The sequence below is a fragment of the Callorhinus ursinus genome, unplaced genomic scaffold (assembly GCF_003265705.2).
Source record: "Callorhinus ursinus isolate GAN/ISIS: 27379988/994484 unplaced genomic scaffold, GSC_fseal_2.0 scaffold5, whole genome shotgun sequence".
NCBI classification, from domain to species: Eukaryota; Metazoa; Chordata; class Mammalia; order Carnivora; family Otariidae; genus Callorhinus; species Callorhinus ursinus.
This window is the reverse complement of record NW_027397067.1, coordinates 45,216,520-45,238,493: the sequence shown is the minus strand read 5'-3', so window position 1 is coordinate 45,238,493 and position 21,974 is coordinate 45,216,520. Positions and strand designations below refer to the sequence as shown.

General features: G+C 38.9%; 1 protein-coding gene across 1 annotated transcript in view; it reads left to right on the top strand.

Moving 5' to 3' along the window:
• Positions 1 to 1,377: 1,377 nt before the first annotated feature.
• STK3 (serine/threonine kinase 3) overlaps positions 1,378 to 21,974 on the top strand; it is a 273,966-nt gene continuing 253,369 nt past the window's right edge. The window contains exon 1 of the mRNA XM_025870899.2: positions 1,378 to 1,594. Coding sequence (XP_025726684.1) covers positions 1,569 to 1,594 — 26 coding nt within the window. The 5' untranslated portion in view covers positions 1,378 to 1,568. The remainder of the gene's footprint in view (positions 1,595 to 21,974) is intronic.

Below are 21,974 nucleotides of genomic sequence, written 5' to 3'. Positions count from 1 at the left end.
CCTCTCAGAGACCATTTTAAAGTATGACAATTTTTTAAGAAGAGAAGATGAAATGCTGTTCTCTGAAAGATTTTTCTGATGAAATATGAGAAGATGGGACTAGGGCATGGAAGGGAGGATGAGAGTGAAGGATAGAATGAAATAATTTCAAAGGTTTTTCCTAGCTTTTACGTTTTAATAATTTAGCTTTTTGTTGTCTTGTTACTTCTGAACTGTTAGACTGTGGATCTTTAATACATGAAAATGAGTATAAAATTTTGTAATAATCTCTCTTGTTTGCAGAATTTAACTTCAGGTTTCACCAATGAATGCTCTTAAATTTAACATAACTAAATTTAGGGGGGAATATAGTGTTTTGAAAATAAATCATATAAGTTTATTACATATTGAAACTAAAAATAATGCAAAAAAGAGGAAGGCTGTTAATAGACAAGTCTGATTTGGGTTAATGTTCATACAGTTCCTTTATTTAACATTCTATTCATAGACTGTTCTAATCTTCAAGAAAACTCTATGACTCTACATCTTGATAATTTCTAACGAAAGCGAGCAAACTCGTTTTGATAGCGACCAAACACCTGTATATGGTCATAAGAAAGATATTTATATATGGAATTTCAGGTTAAATGGTATACAAAAAAGATAGATGCAGGAAGGGATCAACTCACAATGAGGTAAGGGCCTTGGGAACCGGTGGAGGAGAGAGGGTGACAAGAAGGAAGAAAACAAACTTCTCTTGAGTACTCTTCTACGCACCATAATTTGGGATAGGTTTTCCAGGTTACCCACGGGAACAGGTGGCAAGACCACAGCGCACTGAAATTGGTGCACGGAGAGATCTCACTGCGGTAATTATTTTCTTTGTAATTAGACGTAATTACAGTGAAACGTAGTGAGGAGCTTGTCCACAACCAACATCAAACAAGAATTTCCGGTAGTATCCCTAGTGCTGTAGCTACAAACGTCAAATGGCGGTGGGTAAAGCAGCCAATAATTATAAACAACTAGAGAGGGAAGCGTGGGCAGTTAGTAACACTTCAAAAGGCTGCACAGAATGCTTGGGATTTTTGGGAAATCCAGAGAAATGAGTCAAATGGGATTGAGGCAATACAATGGAGGCAAATGCGGAGCGGCAGCTCTTGGCCGGCTCAAGGGAAGGTGCCCGCTGGCCAGAATAGACAGGCTCTGGGTCTGTCCTGACTGGGCCTTAGCCTCTAGCTCTTTTAGTCTCCGCGCCTTTTTTCCACTCCCAGCGCGGTGGCCGGCGCTTCCCTCCGCCCCCGACTCCGCCCACCCCACCGGGGCCTGGCTCCGCCTACCAAGCCGGGGCCGCGGCTGGCTCCGCCCACTCTCCCAGGACTGCGGCCGGCGGCCGAGGGGCGGGGCGGGCCGGGAGGAGGCGCACTCCAGAGCGGGAGGGGGATCCGCCGCGGAGTTACGGGAAAGTTGGTCCGAGTTCCTGGAGTTTCCCCCTGTGGTTCCCGGGGCTCGGCCGGCCGGTGCCCCGGCTCCTCTCCTCCCTCCGGCCTTCACCGCCCACCACGTCCCTCCTTCTGTCCCCGGCAGCCATGGAGCAGCCGCCAGCGCCCAAGAGGTAACGAACGCTGGGAGCTGGGAGAAGGAGGGAGGCGGCGCCGGCGGCCGCGGGCGGGGGCGGCTAGGCCGGGCGGGACCGCGACTCCCTCCGCGACTGCCGGGCCCGGGCCGGGCGCGCTGGGCGTCGGGAGGCAGGTCCGAGTGGCGGGCCGCGTCTGTCCACTGGTCGAGGGGGCCCGCGGGGAGGCCGAGCCTCGCCTCTCCCGCGAGGCGGGCCTGGTGGCGTGGAAAGTCGCCGGGCAGCGCCGGGCTCCCCGCGGCCGGACTCCTGGGCCGGGCGGACTTTTCCCTCCTGGCAAGTTCACGAAGCCCGGAGATGCAGAACTGGGAAATTGGGCTGCTTACAGCCATGTAGGCGTTCTTGTCAAATGTTTTTCATAATACTGCCTTTTATTTGAGAAGGCGGGTTATTTATTAACAGTTTAAGGAATTCAACATTAATAGTTACACAGTGTGTAAAACTTGTAGATATATTGCACTGACAGGTGTTCCTCCCCTTACCCCCCTCAAGTTCAGAAGTATTTATGGATGCAAGACAGTAGGAATCTTAAATTAGAACCCCCTCCCCCATATAGTTTTCTGTTTTTCTTCTAGCATATAAAAATAGTGATGCTTTGGTATTTGCTGTTAGTTTATATTTAATCTTTAATATATTGGAAGAGTAAGAGTACCCAGTAGATACTTTCAAAGTAGTAGTTGAAATGGTCAAGCTAAATCAAGGCTCTCCATAGATGTAAGTTCGGAATGTTTATTTTTTCCCCCAAGAATGAATCAACAGCAGTTAACTGGTGGTGTTTAAAGCATTTAATCTCACCCTTTCATTTTTAATTTATAGAATAAGGGTATTAATCTTTCTCCCAGAGGGCTGTTGTGAAGATTAAGGAGTTCTCGTGTTCTGATACTTAGAGATCTTTAGATGAAAGGTGATAGATTCAGCAACATGGAATAATTAAAAAGGTAGGAACTTTGTAGGCTGTTGTGAATTGTGTGACTAGACAAGCGAGCCTCGAGGCCTGGAAACCCTCTGTTCAGGTGAAAAAAGTGGGGGTTGTGGAGGGGTTTCCAAAAGAGACCTGCTATCAGACAGAGCCCTTGATAGATTTTTATCGGGTATTTTGTGTTGAATTCTAGTATTGACTGGGCACCCAAAAAATTGGAAACTTTTTTTTTCTTTTCTATTGTGGAAGGACTGCAAAGGGGGCACCTCTGAGATAATGCCCTAAGGCCAACCCGAACAACTCCAAGTTCAAGTAGAAGCTCTCACTGTTCATTAGCTCTAAGTTATCAGAGGGTTTTTTTTTTTTTAATAGGGGTTAAAAGACCCCCCCCCCCCGCCCCGCCCTTGCAGGGACTCTAGGAAACCTAGAGGCTCAGGGGGAGTCGTGGGTGGTATATATAACCATTCTGTGTCATTTATACTTTTCATAGTGATGCTTGCACATCCAACGGGCTTATTTTTAGTTCTCTTCATGGAAAGACTTATGTTGATCCAGGAAGGTGTTTCTGAAAAGCAAGATATGTGACGTTAAGCCCATATATTCCAATATCACTTAAAATTTTTTCATAGCATTTTCATTTTCATAATATTATTATAGCAACCCTGTTAAGTAGATTGGATCACAGGTATTAATCTTGTTTTGTAGCTGAGGACACTAAAAGAGTTTGCTACATGGAAGTCTATGACAGGGATTACTGACAGTGAGTTTTGTGTTCTCCCTATTGATCATTACCTTCTAATAATAAAATACAGATGCCATTTTTGAGGTCATTTGTTTGCCATGAACTTTGTATATACATTCCTGTATTTTATTGTCCTAAGAAACAGGAATCCTGGCTCTGCAGCTTACTATGCTAGTTCTGAATTTAATTTCTTCATCTGTAAAGTGTGCTGTGAGGATTAAAATAGGTCATGTGTAAAGCACATAGCACAGGGCTCCATAATGTGTTCAGTGATGTTAAATGTTGTTAGTTTATTCTTTGCTTATTAAGTGAAACTCAGAGAGGTTAAATAATTTGGTCAAGTGGAGGAGATGCCAGAACCCTGCGTCTGATTGGCTGCAAAGGCTGTGCACCCTCTCACACTGTATACAGTGATACCTCTTTTTAAAAACTCACTTTCTTAGGTTTCCATATGTGGTGGTCATTTCTTTGTACAATCCTGTGGGCCCTCTGCTTGTTCTTTTCTTATTCCCTTTAAGAATGTTGCTTTGCTTTCTGCCTTGAGTAGCACTTCCTTAGGGCTCAGACATTTTTACATGGTCATATTTATGTTGCTGATGTTCAAGTCTGTATGACCAGCAGCTGCTGTTCAGTTGGTATATTTGATTTTTTTCATGCAGATCCACTCTTTCATTATTCCATCTAGTTTGTCACTAAGTCCTATTGAATTCTCCATCAAAAAGTCTGGATTCATTTTCTTTTCCTTTTTCATTTTTGATGGCGATTACCCCATTCCTGGGTTTTATGACCCTCATACTTGATTTACAGCAGTGCCTTCCAAGTAGGTACTTGAGTGCAGTGGTTTTAGAAAGTTTTTAGCAGCAGAAAGGCTCTGTTTGGAGTAGCGGCAGGGCACTAGGACCTGGTTCTCAGTGCCTTGCCTCCTCCTCTTCTCCTTTTGCTGCCCTACAGAACCTCCTAATGATCGTAGGACAGTGTTTGCTTTAGTTCAGAAGCAAATGGCTTCTGATTTGTTTTGTTAAAACATCACTTCCACCATGCTATTTCTTTAAAAAAAAATTTTTTTTTTTGATTGGGGCACCCTAGTCTACTTAGTGCCCAAGACCCCTATCACTTGGTCTTAGATTTAATCCCTAGGCTTTTGTTATTCTTCTCATGAATCTGTCTTCCTGAAGTTTTCCTTTTGTTTTTTATTTAGGTTGTAGGCCATGGGTACTTCCACCTTTGCCTTTGTTCATGCTTTTCCTTTAGAGAAGTTTGTGTTCTTTTTTTGCTAGTAATCTGTGTTTTATTCTTTCCTCAAGGCCTGCTTCATAAAGTAACTTATTTGAGTGCTTTTTAGCCTAAGGTATTTTTCCGTATTCCTAGTATGATGTCCATTTGAGTATATGCCATCTTCATATTGTTCTTTTTTCAACTACAAAATTTTAGATATTCCAGAGATAATGGGGGCTAATTTAATAAGTATTTATGTATCACATTACCCAGCTTAAGAAATAAAATATTGCGAATACAGTTGAATTTTACTAAGTATATCTCTTCTCAGTTGCATTCCCTCCCTGTTCCCCAAAGGATTGTCACTATCCTGAATTGTGTATTTGTTATTCCCATACCGTATGTGTCTTTTTATTTTTATCATGTTGTTCATGTAAATCTGATGTTAGGCTTGGGTGTCAGCGCCCACCTTTGCTCTTTGGGGTCATTCTTGTCCTCTGGGAGTTGGAGATTCCACTGAGCGGCTAGATCTGAAAATTGTGACGAGAGGATCTGGGAGGCCATTCTTACATCACTGAGTTGGTCTCACCAACAAGGTTGTGTTAAATATGGGCAATAGATGTGCTCAACTATAGTCACTGACTTGAGGTATCAGAATAGCTTTTAGATTCCCCAGGCTTCCTTAACAGGTCTGTCATAGAGGTCTTCCTAAGTTCTTATGAAAATGAGGTCCCTTTGGGAATGGAAGTCCATTAAATGGTTCTTAATTATTAACGTTTCGGTAAGTTGAGTTTCTCAGATTTCTTTGTAGGGGAACTGCTAGATGAAAGAAAAATGACCACAACAGGTAAGTTTTAAGAGATAGAAGAGGAAATGATCAAAACATGAGATCTTCACCAAGTAGAACACTCATAAAAGGGAAGGTGGGTCTCTGTGATAGGTGGTGGGTAGCATGAAAATTCCGGTTGCTTGAAGATAGTTATATAGATAATATTTGTTAAAGAGAGGACAGAATATCATTGCTGGAGAGATAGACTTTACCAGACAGGCCTTGTTCCTCCGTTAGATTATAGAATTAATAGTTATTTAAAATTTAAAATCCATTACGGTATACTTGGAGGAAAAGTTGGTGTGGAACAGTGAAAACACTGGTAGGGATAATAAGAAGGGAGTAAGCTCCTGAAATTTATTCGCGAGACAGATAAGGAAAGTTCTTTGATTTAAGCCATGGTTGGATTCTTTGCATTTTTTTTTTCTTTTTTTATGTGTGAAAATGTAGTTGGGGGAAGTAAAGTGAAGATTCAAGTTAAAATGTTAGGGTTACAAAGTGTGTTCACACAAATGAGAAGTGAAGGTAAGAAAACAATTGTTTCCTAAGGGAAAGTGTTGCTATGAATGAATGGAGTATCATTCAGAAGATAGATTATTAGGGAATGAAAAAGCAAAAGTAAAAGGATGGGGATATAGATGGGTAAAGTAGAGGGAATTTATAAATTCCTAGCATGAAAACCCCATATCAACCTGTAGTATCAGTAGGCCTGACCTTAGACCAGAAGTTGGAATTGCAGATAAACAATTCTTGGAATTGAGTTGTGTGGGACAAGGCAACAAACTAGCTAAGTAGATAGTAGGGTGTGACGAAAATCATGAAGACATTGCAATCAAAAGAGGTGTGGGCTTCATTTTAGGTCTATATTACTAATTCCTGTGTCCTTGGAATCAGAATTCTTCTGTGGTTATTATTGGAGAGATTCACAAGTGGGGAGCTAGAGTTTTCTTTGAGAAGATGACCTGGAGAATGTTACAAAACAAAGGCAGCAACCTCAGGTAGTAGTAGGCCCTGGAGGAAGCTCCCAACTTTAGAGGCATGCTAGGGGAGGAGGTTCTGACTATTTCAAAGGGCAAGAAAAGAATCAAGCAAATAGGAGGAGCATCTTTTTGCATTAATGACTTGGTCCCTAAAGCATATCTCTTCTCCTTTTGGCTTTTCTCTATTAATTGGGGGTGGACCAACACCTTTAGAATTGATTTAGGCCCTTGAGATGGGCCTGCTCAATTGTCTCTTCCTAAAGACAGGGAGGATGACAGTAACATCTGGAGCAGGTCTGGGTGAACAAACCGGTTGCACGTTAAGACAGGAGATAAATTCAGTCTTTAGTCAACTCGAGGCAAAGATTAATTTATCTTTTGTTCTTTTTTTAAGATTTTATTTATTAGGAGGAGAGAGCATGAGCAGGGAGGAGGGGCGGAGGGAGAAGCAGGCTCCCAGCTGAGCAGGGAGCCCCATGTGGATCTTGATCCCAGGACCCTGGGACCACGACCCAAGCCAAAGGCAGACACCCAACCAGTTGAGCCACCCAGGTGCCCCTTTCTTTTGTTCTTTAAGGGACTGAGATATAGCACATATTAGTACTAAAGAATTTGTTAGAAATGTAAAGACAAAGGTAAATATGTATTAAACACAGGTTGAAATTTGTTTTTCTGAAGTAATCTAAATGCTCATTCCAGAAGTGTGTATCAATAAAACTTTAATAATAAAAGGTTTAAATCGAGTATTTCTTGTTTGGATTATAAGGGGGGAAAAGTGCTTTGAATTTAATTTTTCTGGTTTCAAAGAAGTCTGTGTTGAACTAAAGGTACTGTCACTTCAGGCCATCATATATTAGTGGCTCTCAAAAAATTAAAATAAAATATTGATGGTGAAACCCAGGACAGACCCAAATACATATAAAACTAAAAGAGAAGTTTCACACAATGTACTCTGTGGGATGTTTTTGGTATTTTTCTATTTTCTGTTATGTTCTATTTCACTGAAAAACTGCTGGTCGTGGTCCACCAAATTATTTTCATGACCTATTAACGGGTTGTGATCTGCAGTTTGAAAAGACGTTGTTGGCATATGTAGTAGTGACAGTCAAGAAACTGACTTCATTTCAAACTGTATCCTGATATTTAAAAGCTCGATGATGGCATTGCCAGAGGCATCCAGACGGGTGTAAGCGTAACTACCTACACATATAATAGGATAGAGGTGAATGGGAGAAAGGAAGCTATTATTTAAAAACTGCAGTATTTGACAGTATCAGGACAGTATATAGGTCCTGATTGAAGTATGGGAAGATGGAAAATGATGATCTACGATGTCTGACAGAGTTCACAAAAGAATATGTAATACATAAAGGTTGCTATGAGGCAAAGGCTCGTGTGGCTTCTAGTGTAGAATGACCCTGTGCAAAGCTATAATTATGATTGCCTCAACTTTTGACTCCCTCCCAGCTCTACCCCTTCTAAGTACCAAAGGTCTCTAGATTTTTCTGCTAAAGAGAAAATTTATACTATCTGATAGAAACTTTCTTTTTTATTTGTCCCAGGCCTCTTTTTTGTTGTGATTTTATTTGAATTGCCTCATATGTTAGGATTATTTTAATTTCCATTCTTAGCTCTTGGAACAGATTCTGTATTTGAAATGTCTTATTACAACTGTTTTTTCCACATAGAGTCTAAAATTGAATAAATGAAAGTAACAAATATATAAATAGATGTATGAATATTAAAAATAAGTTTATTGTTCCATGAATATTAAGGTGCAGATTACCTTGAATTTCTTAAAAGTATATTAAAGGACATATCTTACAAAATGACTTTGTAGCAAAATGAGCATTACAGAAAACTGTTAATATTGCTGGTATTTAATATAGGTGTACATGTGATAGTATATGTGGGTTCTGAATTAGTCTATAAATTTTATATGATATCAGGGGTGCCTGGGTGGCTCAGTTGGTTAAGCGTCTGCATTTGGCACAGGTCATGATTCCAGGGTCCTGGGATCGAGCCCTGCATTGGGCTCCCTGCTCAGGGGGAGTCTGCTTCTCCCTCTCCCTGCCCCTCATCTGTGCTCTCTTGTATCTTTCTCTCTTAAATAAATAAATAAAATCTTTAAACAAAATGAAACAAAACAAAATTTTATATGGTATCAGACATCTTAGTAAAGAGGTCAAATAGAGTAGCATTTTCAGATAGTTCCAGATATCTTGATATAAATATTAGTATCTTGGTGTAGACACACACACACACTCTCTCTCTCTCTCTTAGAAAATTGGGGAAATTGTTGAGCATATGTGATTCCAAGGATGAGGTAGTTTTTATATTCAAAGTATGGAATGTTACTCTCTGTTCAGATCATTTTTCATTTTTAAGAGTTTTGATTTTCTGAAATCATGGGACCTAGAGTCCTATAGTTGGAAAGAAATGCAAGTTAAAATTATTTTTGTGATTTGGGTGAACCTTTTACATATTTGAGGAAAGCATGAATTAAAGGTAATAGGCAGCTAATTCCCTTGCCTCTTTCTCTCTGGAGCCAGATGATCTCTCCTGAGTCTGCTGAGTTGCCCCCATTCTCCTGTTTGTTTGTTTGTTTCTTTTTTAAGATTTTATTTATTTATTTGACAGAGAGAGAGACCACGAGAGAGAGAACACGAGAGAGAGAACACAAGGGGAGTGGGAGAGGGAGAGGCAGGCTACCCACTGAGCAGGGAGCTCGATATGGGGCTCAATCCCAGGACCCTGGGATCATGACCTGAGCCGAAGGCGGACGCTTAACAACTGAGCCACCCAGGCGCCCCCATTCTCCTGTTCCTTTCTAAAAACTGGCTTTCTAAACCATAAGAGACTCTTAACGATAGAGAACAAACTGAGGGTTGGTGGAGGGAGGTGGGTAGGGGATGGGCTAAATGGGTGATGGGTATTAAGGAGAGGACTTGTTATGGTGAGTACTGGTGTTGTATGTAAGTGAAGAATCACTAAATTCTACTCCTGAAACCAATATTACACTGTATTAACTAACTAGAATTTAAATAAAAATTTGGAAGAAAAAAGATAAAAATTGGCTTTGTTTACTCACTGATCATTGCTCATGGCAGAAGTTGGATGTCAGCCTTGAGTTCATTCCTTTGCTCATTTATTCATATATTCAGTAATTATTAATTAACTGCCTTTCAAATGCTAAATGCTGGGTACATTGTTGAATGAAGCAGTTGAGATCTTTGACCTCATAGAACATACACTCTAGTTGGAGCTTGAACTATGAAGGATAGAAGTAGCACATAGGACTGATAGAGAAAAATGGTGGAACCTGTTTAATAGGGCAGTTGGCCAGAGCTCTGAGAAGCTGTTTAGTAATACTAAAGCTGTGACATGGGGTTGAGAAGTTATCCTTGTGAGCAGCTGGAAAGAGTATTCCAGGCCGAGGGAAAGCTATGAGAAGGCCTGGAGGTGGGAAAGAACATAGTGTGTGGGAGGGATTGAAATGAGGCCACTGTGGCTGGATTGTAAAATGGGAGAAAGTGGTTGGAGAGGAGGTCAGAGAAATGGGCAGGGATTCAGTGATGCAGGCTATGGAAAGGAATTTGGATGTGAAAGTGCAATTGGCTGTCATTAAATGGTTTTAAGCAGAATTTTAAGCAGTTTATGTTTTTAGAAGATCATTTGGTTTGCTTTGGGTAGAGTAGATTGTAGAGGGTTAAGAATAAAAACGGGAAAAGTTGGGAGGTCATGGCAATAGCTCATGGTTAGATGGTGGAGGCAGTGGAGATGGAGAGAAGTATGGACAGATGTAGTTATATTTTGCAGTTAGAAATGAAGGACTTGCTGTTAGACTAGCTGTGGGAATTGAGGAAGAAAGAATCAATTCTGGCTCCTAGGTTTTGTGTTTGAGCAACTTGGGGGTTGGAGGAAGACTGCAAGAGGAACAGGTTTGGGTATCTCATAATCTCTTTGTTAGAATTTCCTGATGCCCAGGAAAGTGAATCTGTTGGGCCCCAAATGTGTTATTAGGTGGTTCCCTTAGAAGAGGAAGTAGGTAGGAGGAAATGATGGGCACTAACTTCTTTTTTTAACCTCTTATTTTTACTGCATTAGTCTAGAGAATGGGAATCATACTAAGCCTTTGTTAGGTGTTTGCACCGTTCAGGTATCCTGATAACTTGCTATTAAAAAATGTTTTTATTGCAAAATAAAACCTCAGTACAAAACAAACGTATGGCTTAATGATTACCTTAGGCAGACACCTTTGTAATCACCAGTCAGGTTAAGAAATAGAACTCTGCCACCCTTCCTTCTTAGTGTTCCATCCCAATCATAGCTGCCTTTCTCCGTAAGTAACCCTTATACCAGCTTTTAAAGTAATAACCTAAATGTGCATTGCTAGACACTCTAGGTTAGTCTTGCCAGTTAAAAAATAGTTTTTATAAATGTCCTTTTGATCTTTACGTTAGTTCTCCATCCCTTTTCTTTTCTTTTACCTGTTGAAGAATGCAGGCTGGCTGTAGTTTCCCACAGCCTGGATTTTGCCGATTGCTTACCCAAGGTGCAGTTCTACTGTTCTTTTGCCCTCCATATTTTCTGCCCTCCATATTTTCTGCCAATGAGTAACTGGATCCAGACACTGACAGGCTCAATTTCAATCCCTTAGGCATTGGTACAGGTGGTGTATGGCAAGACTATATTAGTCACTTAGTGTATAGTTGTCTCTCTTTTTTTGTGATGTTAGCAGCTTTTGATGGTTAGTGCTTATTTCTCTTAATTCATTGGATGTTGCAAAATGGTGAAATTCTAAATACACCATTTTGTTTTCATTTATTAGTTGGAATGTTTTTATATCTCTATAAAACCTCCCTCATCTTTTGTCTGATTACCCAGTGGTACAATTTATAAGACAGGATAAATGCTTGATTCTTCCCCTTTACCTGTTTTCAAGAGAATGAATTAGTTCCCTATTTTTCTCCAAAGGGGACCAATTCTTTTTTTTTTTTAAGTTCCATTATGAACTAATGTATTTAAACATATTTGATCAATTTTAATCCATTGCAGTTCCTGTTCCTGAAAGTGGCCCCCATCTTTGGTCAGTGGGAGTCCCTTCAGGGACAACATGACCTGTAGCTTCCTTGTTGTCTGCTGTGATAAGATATTCAGGACTCATCATTTCCATTTCCTGTTCTGGATCTGGAACCAACCATTTCTCCTAGAAGTACTACTTTCTTTTTATGAGAAATGGTATTTCAGGACCCTAACCTGGGTGCTAATGTGGTTAGTGCCACTTTAATTTTAAATAGTGTTTTTTCATAGATAGGAGAACTAACTCATTCTTTCCAGCTATGGGATACTGTGTCAAAAAATATGATGGCACTGGCATCTTCTTCCTCTGGATAATATCTCTACCATACCTTTATGTTTCTAAGTTTAAGTCAGAAATTGGGCATGTATAGACATTCTGTGGTAGAGACTATTTGGAGTGGACTTTTACCTTCACATTCTCCCTCTCTTATTTTGGTTACCCTTTGACCCAGCGTTATCCTAACATCCAGCCTCACTTCTTTCTCAACTCTGAATGTTTTAGGTGACCTAGTTTCTTCTTAAACAAAAAAGATACAGAAAATAAAAGAATCCAAGACAAAAAACACCACTGGTGATAAGATTAGATTTCAGGGCTTATTTTTTAAGGTAGACCTTTTGGCCTGCTTTGTCTTATATACATAAAAGTGTATCTGTGCACAAACAAAATTCAAGGGCATCTTGAGGCTGCTTTATAAATCCAGCCCTGACTACAGTATGATGAATTGCAAAATGAACTATATCCACATCTTAAATGCCATATGTTATTCCTTTTTGGTTTTGATATTAGCCCCTCTTGTTAAGTTTTATTGTACTTTCTAATAAAAAACATAAGGTCTTTGTCTCAGTGACATGGTTGGTACTTTACATTTGATGCTATGTCATGTAACTTTAGAGAGAATTAGTTTTAGTATAATTACTTACTGTATTAATTACTAATTAGGTTGCACCTATAAGCTGATAAGTGAATTAGTCTATTATCTTGCAGTTAAAAGGCATGCAGTAGCCATTTTCCAATGATCAGCTATTCAGACATTTTTAGTAATCAGTGAAATTTGTATCAGAGAGAGAGAGGTTTGGATCATAGAGAAATGATTGCTCTGAATAAAATTTATAGTTCATGTAATTTCTTTTTTCTTTTTTTTTTTAAGATTTTATTTATTTATTTGAGAGAGAGAGAATGAGAGATAGAGAGCACAAGAGGGAAGAGGGTCAGAGGGAGAAGCAGACTCCCCGCTGGGCAGGGAGCCTGATGTGGGACTCGATTCCGGGACTCCAGGATCATGACCTGAGCCAAAGGCAGTCGCTTAACCAACTGAGCCACCCAGGCACCCTAGTTCATGTAATTTCTAAGAATTTTAAGAAATAAGGGTCAAATTAAAGAATGGAATCTCATAAAATTCCAGGGGAAATTAAAAATATACAAATTAAACTCTTGAGAAGAAAGTATTTTGATGATTTTCTTTTCCCGGTAGAATGAATTTTCCTTCTATGAGCTTGCTTCTCATTGTATACTTCCAAGGTTTTGTTTTTGTTTTTGTTTTTTTCCTTACAGAAGAGAATTCAAGTAATAGGCAAATGATAAGACAATGGGATTCTGCACTCCCCCCCCTTTATATAGACTCTCAGCATTTGATTAGATAGCTTTAATTAATATTCACAAAAAAACTCATGCGATTTCAAAGAGCCTGCCAAAATAGTGATATGGTTATAACTTTATATTTAGCATCACTGGGAAGTATGGTATACCATGCAATGCATTTTCCAAATAAATGAAGTAAACCACTTTAAGCATTATATTTTAAAAATATTTTACAAACACTTTTATACAACCAGTTTTGATGGAAATCATTCCAAAATTAAGGCATTTGACCCAGTCTTCTGAAACTGATAAGGAAAGCAAATGCTCTTGCTTTTCTTGTTCATGAAAATAGTCATAGAAACAGCTCATAGAACTGTTCATAGTTTTAGTTCATAGAAACAGTCAAGTGTGCTTTTTGATGTGTTTGAAGCTTTGTTGCTTGTATACATGTGGCTGTTTTTTCCTTTAACCTAGTCTTGTCTTTTACTGTTACCTGTCATTCTCATTACTGTGTCCTTTTCTAAACTGCTACTTATCTTAGAAATAATTACCTGACCTGACAGTAGCTATTCCTTTCCGAAAGTAAAGTACATGCTCATTGTGTCAGTTTTTGCTTACCAGAGGTCTTTTTCTCTTCTGGGTTCATAGTACATCTTGAAATGATCTTTTGACTTAAGAGGAGGAACATTATATGCAGTGAAGGGGAGAAAAAAATTATTCCAAACTTCCCTGAGTTTCTAAGTTTTAATATGAAAAAGCCAAAGTTTTTGCCTCAAAAAAGGAACAGGATTTTACCGTAAGCCCCTGGAATTCCTAAGCTAAAAAAATTTCTGTCATTTTGGAATATTACTTAGATTTTGAGGACTCATGGTATTATTACCAAAGTGACTTGGAGTTATACCTGTGCAAATACAGTAACATTACACTTATAGTTGTTTATTTTTAATTTCTATGGGTTAAGTATTTAGACTATTTATCTTTCACATAATCACATTTTTTTCTATTAGATACAGTTGAGATTTAAAAATTTTATTTTTATTTCTAAAAAAAACAAAACAAAACCAAAAAGGTAAAATCACTCCCAATTTAAAAAAGCAAAAATATTTTCATAAAGTGCCATAATCCTCTTAATTTGTTTGCAGAGAACCACAGGGAAATACTGAGAAGTGGCTTCATATGTGCTGTTGCTGTGTAATAAAACTGTACTGAGAAATCAAGCAAAATAGTGTCCATTTGTGCCAATAGCTGAACTCAGCCAGTCTCCACAGCCCCCATCTCTATTTATGAAAGCCTATACAAATTAAGCAGAAGTCAGAGTACAGAACTCATTGAATGATACACATGTTAATATTGTCAGTTTAAAGTTTCCCTGGAATTACACTTTTTTTAATGTAGGTACACCTTTAATTGATGTATTTATGTTTGGGATTAATTCAATTAATTCTGGTATTCTCGGGATGGAAACGGGGAGTTGTGAGTGTACAGAGACTAAATCCTTGTATTTTATCTTCAAATTTTGAGATGTAGGGAAACAAGTGAGGAACAAAATATATGAGTAAATCTAGTTTTAAAGTGTAGGTAGTGTCTTTGGCACAAATTATGGTAGGTTTTTCTGTATGGCAGGTACGTGGGTAGACCTTAGCAAGTTTCCTCTTTTATTTTTAATCAACTAAAGATTCTGTTCTGTTTTGTAGTTCCCAAATCTGGGTATGGTTATTGAGTATTTAAAAATCTTTATAAGGACCTGGATTAAAAGTTATGAGATTTATAGCTCTGCATATTTCTTATAAGATTATTTTTAATTTTAATTTAGCAGGAAATGAATGTGTCAGAGCATTTTCAAATGTGCTGTTTTATGTTGTTTGCATATTCTGGACTTTTTTTTAATAATTCACTTTATTAAAAAAGTGAATGCAGTAACATGTCTTTAAAGCTAGGGAGTATGTTGCAGCATTTCTTAACTTTGAATATGTTTGTTACAAGAAATTAAAAGGAATCCTGTCACTTTCCAATTGAGGTTAAGTGAAAAGATTCTTAGAAAACAAAAATGAAAGACTGTAAAAGGTGAAGGAGGGATAAAAATCTCAGCTTATTTTCCTTTAAAGCTCTTTGGCAGGAAATTATACTTTTAGAGTACTTTTGGGCAAAGAGCCCAACTTGAGAGGAAACGGTATGATAGAGCTGAAGAATAAGACTTTAATTTTAAAAAGACTTCTATGTATTGTAGAGCATCTGTTTTCTTAGGTGGATTTCATCTCATTCTAGTGCCAGTAATTAACTAAACCCTCATAAATTTTAAAACAGTTTTATAAAAAGTAAATACTCTATGAGATCATCAAATCACATCTATTTTACTATTAAGACAGTGATACTTAAAGCAAAACAATTAAAAGCCAGAGCTTTAGAGTCAGATAGACTTTGGTTCTTTTCTTGTCTTACCTCTGCCATTTACTCAGTGCAGTGGTGGGCAAGTTAACTTTTCTAAGTCTCCGTGTACTCACTTGCAAAATCGAGGTGGTAATAGTACCTTTGCTTTGGATTTTGTGAAGATTAGAAGAAGTAGTGATTGTAAACCATTTGTCTCTGAAGACTTTTTCTTAAGTGTTTCAGAAATGTATCTGTCACTGTCAACATCTTCTGAAGAAACACATAGCTTTCCAAAGAGATAAAAGGACAGCTTTCACTTGGATACATATGTTCTAGTTGAGTAAAAGAAAAATCAGTTGTATTACTTTCTAAATATTTACAAAATGTTTGGCCTTTAAAAAGCAAAAGGAAGCAGAAAAAAATGATCCTTGAATTTTATTAGCTTGAGGTAAAATGTACTTTCTGTGGATGAAGTAGAAAAGATGTTTGATTTTGTGGATTCAAGACAGAGTCATTGTATAATTTAGAATATATTAGTTAAGGGGCGCCTGGGTGGCTCAGTCAGTTAAGTGTCTGCATTCGATTCAGGTCATGATCCCAGGGTCCTGGGATCGAGCCCCGCATCAGGCTCCCTGCTCAGCAGGGAGTGAGCCTCTCCCTCTCCCTCTACAGCTCCCCCTGCTTGTGCTCTCTTGCACATGCTTGCTCTTTCTCTGTCAAATAAAATCTTAAAAAAAAAAATTCTTTAAGGCTAATATTGAGACTGACATTGCTTGATAATGGAATGTTGAAAGAATGAAAACCTTTCATGTGTTTTAAACATGTTTTACTTTTCTACCAGTATTGAAGATGAAACTACTAGGGTTGCAGAGAAGAACTTAATTTTTTAAATTTATTTATTTAAAGATTTCTTTATTTTAGAGAGAGGGAGAGAGAAAGAGAGCATGTGGGGCGGGGGGTGACAGAGGGAGAGGGAGAGAGAGTCTTAAGCAGACTCCATGGTAAGCACCGAGCCTTATGCGGCACTCAGTTTCATGACCCTGAGATCACGACCTGAGCTAAAACTGAGTTGGATGCTTAACTGACTGCGCCATCCAGGCACCCCTTAAATTTTTTTTTTTAAGGTTTTATTTATTAGAGAGAGAGAGTGCACAAGCTGGGGGGGGAGGGGCAGAGGAAGAGGTAGAAGCAGACTCCCCACTCAGCAGGGACCCTGGGATCATGACCTGAGCTGAAAGCAGATGCTTAACTGACTGAGCCATCCAGGTGCTCTGAGAACTTAAATTTAAATGAGATATCACATGTAAGATGCAACATCGTGCTTAGCATGTGGCATCAGTAACCGTATGTTAATAAAAGTTCTGACTTACTAAATAGCTACCAGTAATGTGATTACTAAAATACAGGGAAATTTGGCATGAAAGAAAAACACATTGAAAATTACAGAGTTGAAATGAGGTGGAAGGACCTTTAAAAGGAAGGAACCTCTGTTCTTGCAGAGTTGGAAGTTCTTTTCTTCTGCTGGATTTGCACTCTGACCACATCCTCCTCTCCATCATTAGTTTCCCAAGAGATCTAGAAGGTGTATCCTAACTATTCCTGACTAGGGAGCTCGGAGTGGCAATGTAGAAAGCCTTCATTTGTGTCTCTCTTTAAAAGTCTTTGGCCAAAACACACATCCCAAGTAAAAAATGGGCAAAGGACTTGAATAGACATTTCTCCAAGTAGACAAAATTTCTCCATATAGACAATAAACCTGTGAAAAGAAGCTCAACATTACTCCTCACTAGGGAAATGCAAATCGAAACCACAGTGAGACCATGTCATACTGTTTAGGGTGGCTATTTCATCTACATATCTATAACTGCATCTGTGTCTATATTTATATCTATTTCCAAAAAATAGGTGTTGTCTCAGCTTCTTTTCCTTTAAAGCCAGAAAATAAGTATTGTCTAGGATGTGTAGCAATTGGAATACTTGTTCATTGGAAAATAAAATAGTGCAGTCACTGTGGAAAACAGTGTGAAGGTTCTGTAAGAAATGAAACATACAATTACCATATGATCCAGAAATTCCACTTCTAGGTATATATCCGAAAGAATTGAAGGCAGGGACTCGAAGAGATGTCTGTACACCGGAGTTTATTTTCAGCATTATTCACAATAGCTAAAAGGTAGAGGTAACCCAAGTGTCCACTGATAGATGAATGGATAAGCAAAATGTGGTATATACATTCTGATATGTTATTCAACTTTGAAAGGAAGGAAATTGTAATACATGCTACATACAACATGGATAAATCTTAAAAACATGCTAAATGAAGCCAGCCACAAGACACACATACTGTATGATTCCACTTACATGAGGTACCTAGAGTAGCCGAGTTCATCAAGACAGGAAGTAGAATGGTGGTTAGTGGGACTAGGGCAGGGGAAGATGGCAAGTTGTTGCATGGATTAAGAGTTTTAGTTTGGGATAATGAAAACTCCTGGAGAAGGATAGGGTGATGGTTGCGTAACGGTATGAATGTACTTAATGCCACTTAAGTGTACACTTAAAAATAATTAAAATAGTAAGGGGTGCTTGGGTGGCTCAGGCGGTTAAACGTCTGACTCTTGGTTTCAACTCAGGCCATGATCTCAGTGTTGCGAGATGGAGGCTGCCCTCACCCACCGTGGAGCCAGCTTGAGATTCTCGCTTTCCCTCTCCAGTGCCCCCACTCGCACACTCTCTTTCTCTCAAATAAGTAACTGAATAAAATCTTTAAAAACATAGTGAAAATAGTAAATAAAAAATAAAATAGTAAGTAGTTAAAAATAGTTTAAAAAGTTACAAAATAAAAAAAATGGTTAAAAAAGTTTAAAAATAGTTAAAATAAATAGTTAAAAATAGTTAAAAAATAGTTAAAATAGTAAATTCTATGTTATGTATATTTTACCGCAGCTAAAAAACAAAACAAAGTAAACTTTTAGTCCATCATAGACAGCTGGCTGTGCCGCCTTCTGAAGTGTCTTTCATTCAGTCTCTTCAAAGCTAAAGAGCCGTCCTTAGCAGAAGTTACAACCTGTTTACAAACTTGTAAACTGCTGCTGCTCCAAAGCTGGAAACAGAGAAAGGAAAGGACTTAAATATAGTCCTTTCGTTTTTTTTCCCCTCTACCTCAAGTCTTTTATGACTGGCCTGTTTCTTGCATGGAGCTAGTTTGGTGTTAACAGACTTTCAGGAAAAGCTGTATCTCCTGACTATGAGAGCTCCAGTCCCCTAAATTTGCACTTTCTTTTTTTGTCTTACCCTTATATTTTCACATAATATTACACAGAAGACTTCATCTACTTTGTAGAGAAGGTTGAAATTCTATGACTGGCAGACAGAAGAACTACCTTATAATAGTTCATCTTAATTTCATGTGATTATTGTTCCTACATAATTTTTGCTTGTATTGTAGAAGGCAATTTCCTCTCTTTCTAACTTTCCTGTAACCTTTGAACACGTCCCTTCTTATACTTTTATAACTTTATTCCTACAGTCACATTTTTGTTCCCCGATTCTAGAATCTTTAAAATCTCTATTTGTAAGGCTTCATTCTGTTGAAACATGCTCAGGCCTTGTCTAGCTAATGAAACTGCTTTAAGGTAACAGGTTTTTAGACATTGCGTGAGGAGATCAGAAACCTTTTTTCTGTTCTTATCCCTCTTATATCTGTTTCTGTTCCTTCTTTTTTTACGATTTTATTTATTTGAGAGAGTGAGGGAGAGAGCAGGAGTGGGGGATGGGGAGGGGAGGCAGAAGCAGACTCCCCACTGAGCAGGGAGCCCAGACTCTGCTTGATCCAGGGACTCGAGGATCATGACCTGAGCCGAAGACAGATGCTTAACAGACTGAGCCACCCAGGCGCCCCTATATCTCTGTTTCTTAAAGTTTTCTTTTTCTCTGGCCTTCTGATTTTTCTATTGCTTCTGTTTCTCTGTTTTATGTGCTCTTATTTCCAATTCATAATTGACACTGACCTTGCATTTTCTGTTTCCTATCTTCCTCCTTTTTTTTTTCTTTTTTTAAAAATTTTTTTATTGTTATGTTAATCACCATATATTACATCATTAGTTTTTGGTGCAGTGTTCCATGATTCATTGTTTGTTCATAACACCCAGTGCTCCATGCAGAACGTGCCCTCCTCAATACCCATCACCAGGATAACCCATCCCCCTTCCCCCCTCCCCTCTAGAACCCTCAGTTTGTTTTTCAGAGTCCATCATCTCTCATGGTTCGTCTCCCCCTCTGACATACTCCCCTTTTCTTCCTCTCCTGTTATCTTCTTCTTTTCCTTTTTTTCTTAAAATATGTTGCGTTATTTGTTTCAGAAGTACAGATCTGTGATTCAACAGTCTTGCACAATTCACAGCGCTCACCGTAGCACATACCCTCCCCAATGTCTATCACCCAGCCACCCCATCCCTCCCACCCCCAACCACTCCAGTAACACTCAGTTTGTTTCCTGAGATTAAGAATTCCTCATATCAGTGAGGTCATGTGATACATGTCTTTCTCTGATTGACTTATTTCACTCAGCATAACACCCTCCAGTTCCATCCACGTCGTTGCAAATGGCAAGATCTCATTCCTTTTGATGGCTGCATAATATTCCATTGTGTATATATACCACATCTTCTTTATCCATTCATCTCTCGATGGGCATCTTGGCTCTTTCCACAGTTTGGCTATTGTGGACATTGCTGCTATAAACATTGGGGTACACGTACCCCTTCGGGTCCCTACATTTGTATCTTTGGGGTAAATACCCAGTAGTGCAATTGCTGGATCGAATGGTAGCTCTAATTTCAACTGTTTGAGGAACCTCCATACTGTTTTCCAGAGTGGTTGCACCAGCTTGCATTCCCACCAACAGTGTAGAAGGGTTCCCCTTTCTCCACATCCCCGCCAACATCTGTTGTTCCCTGACTTGTTAATTTTAGCCATTCTGACGGGTGTGAGGTGGTATCTCATTGAGGTTTTGATTTGGATTTCCCTGATGCCGAGCGATGTTGAGCACTTTTTCATGTGCCTGTTGGCCATTTGGATGTCTTCTTTGGAGAAATGTCTGTTCATGTCTTCTGCCCATTTCTTGATTGGATTATTTGTTCTTTGGGTGTTGAGTTTGATAAGTTCTTTATAGATTTTGGATACTAGCCCTTTATCTGATATGTCATTTGCAAATATTTTCTCCCATTCTGTCGGTTGTCTTTTGGTTTTGTGGACTGTTTCTTTTGCTGTGCAAAAGCTTTTTATCTTGATGAAATCCCAATAGTTCATTTTTGCCCAGGCTTCCCGTGCCTTTGGCGATGTTTCTAGGAAGAAGTTGCTGCGGCTGAGGTCGAAAAGGTTGCTACCTGTGTTCTCCTTTAGGATTTTGATGGACTCCTGTCTCACGTTTAGGTCCTTCAACCATTTGGAGTCTATTTTTGTGTGAGGTGTAGGAAATGGTCCAGTTTCATTCTTCTGCATGTGGCTGTCCAATTTTCCCAACACCATTTGTTGAAGAGACTGTCTTTTTGCCATTGGACATTCTTTCCTGCTTTGTCAAAAATAAGTTGACCATAGAGTTGAGGGTCCATTTCTGGGCTCTCTATTCTGTTCCATTGATCTGTGTGTCTGTTTTTGTGCCAGTACCAAACTGTCTTGATGATGACAGCTTTGTAATAGAGCTGGAAGTCCGGAATTGTGATGCCGCCAGCTTTGCTTTTCTTTTTCAGTATTCCTCTGGCTATTCTGGGTCTCTTCTGGTTCCATACAAATTTTAAGATTATTTGTTCCATTTCTTTGAAAAAAGTGGATGGTATTTTGATGGGGATTGCATTGAATGTGTAGATTGCTCTAGGTAGCATTGACATCTTCACAATGTTGATTCTCCCAATCCATGAGCATGGAACGTTTTTCCATTTCTTTGTGTCTTCTTCAATTTCTTTCATGAGTATTTTATAGTTTTCTGAGTACAGATCCTTTGCCTCTTTGGTTAGATTTATTCCTAGGTATCTAATGGTTATGGGTGCAATTGTAAATGGGATCGACTCCTTGATTTGTCTCTCTTCTGTCTTGTTGTTGGTGTATAGGAATGCCACTGATTTCTGTGCATTGATTTTATATCCTGCTACTTTACTGAATTCCTGTATGAGTTCTAGCAGTTTTGGGGTGGAGTCTTTTGGGTTTTCCACATACAGTATCATATCATCTGCAAAGAGTGAGAGTTTGACTTCCTCTTTGCCGATTTGGATGCCTTTGATTTCTTTTTGTTGTCTGATTGCTGTGGCTAGGACTTCTAATACTATGTTGAATAGCAGTGGTGAGAGTGGATATCCCTGCCGCGTTCCTGACCTTAGGGGAAAAGCTCTCAGCCTTTCCCCGTTGAGAATGATATTCGCTGTAGGTTTTTCATAGATGGCTTTTATGATATTGAGGTATGTACCCTCTATCCCTATACTCTGAAGAGTTTTGATCAAGAAAGGATGTTGTACTTTGTCAAATGCTTTTTCTGCATCTATTGAGAGGATCATATGATTCTTGCTCTTTCTTTTGTTAATGTATTGTATCACGTTGATTGATTTGCGGATGTTGAACCAGCCTTGCAGCCCAGGAATAAATCCCACTTGGTCAT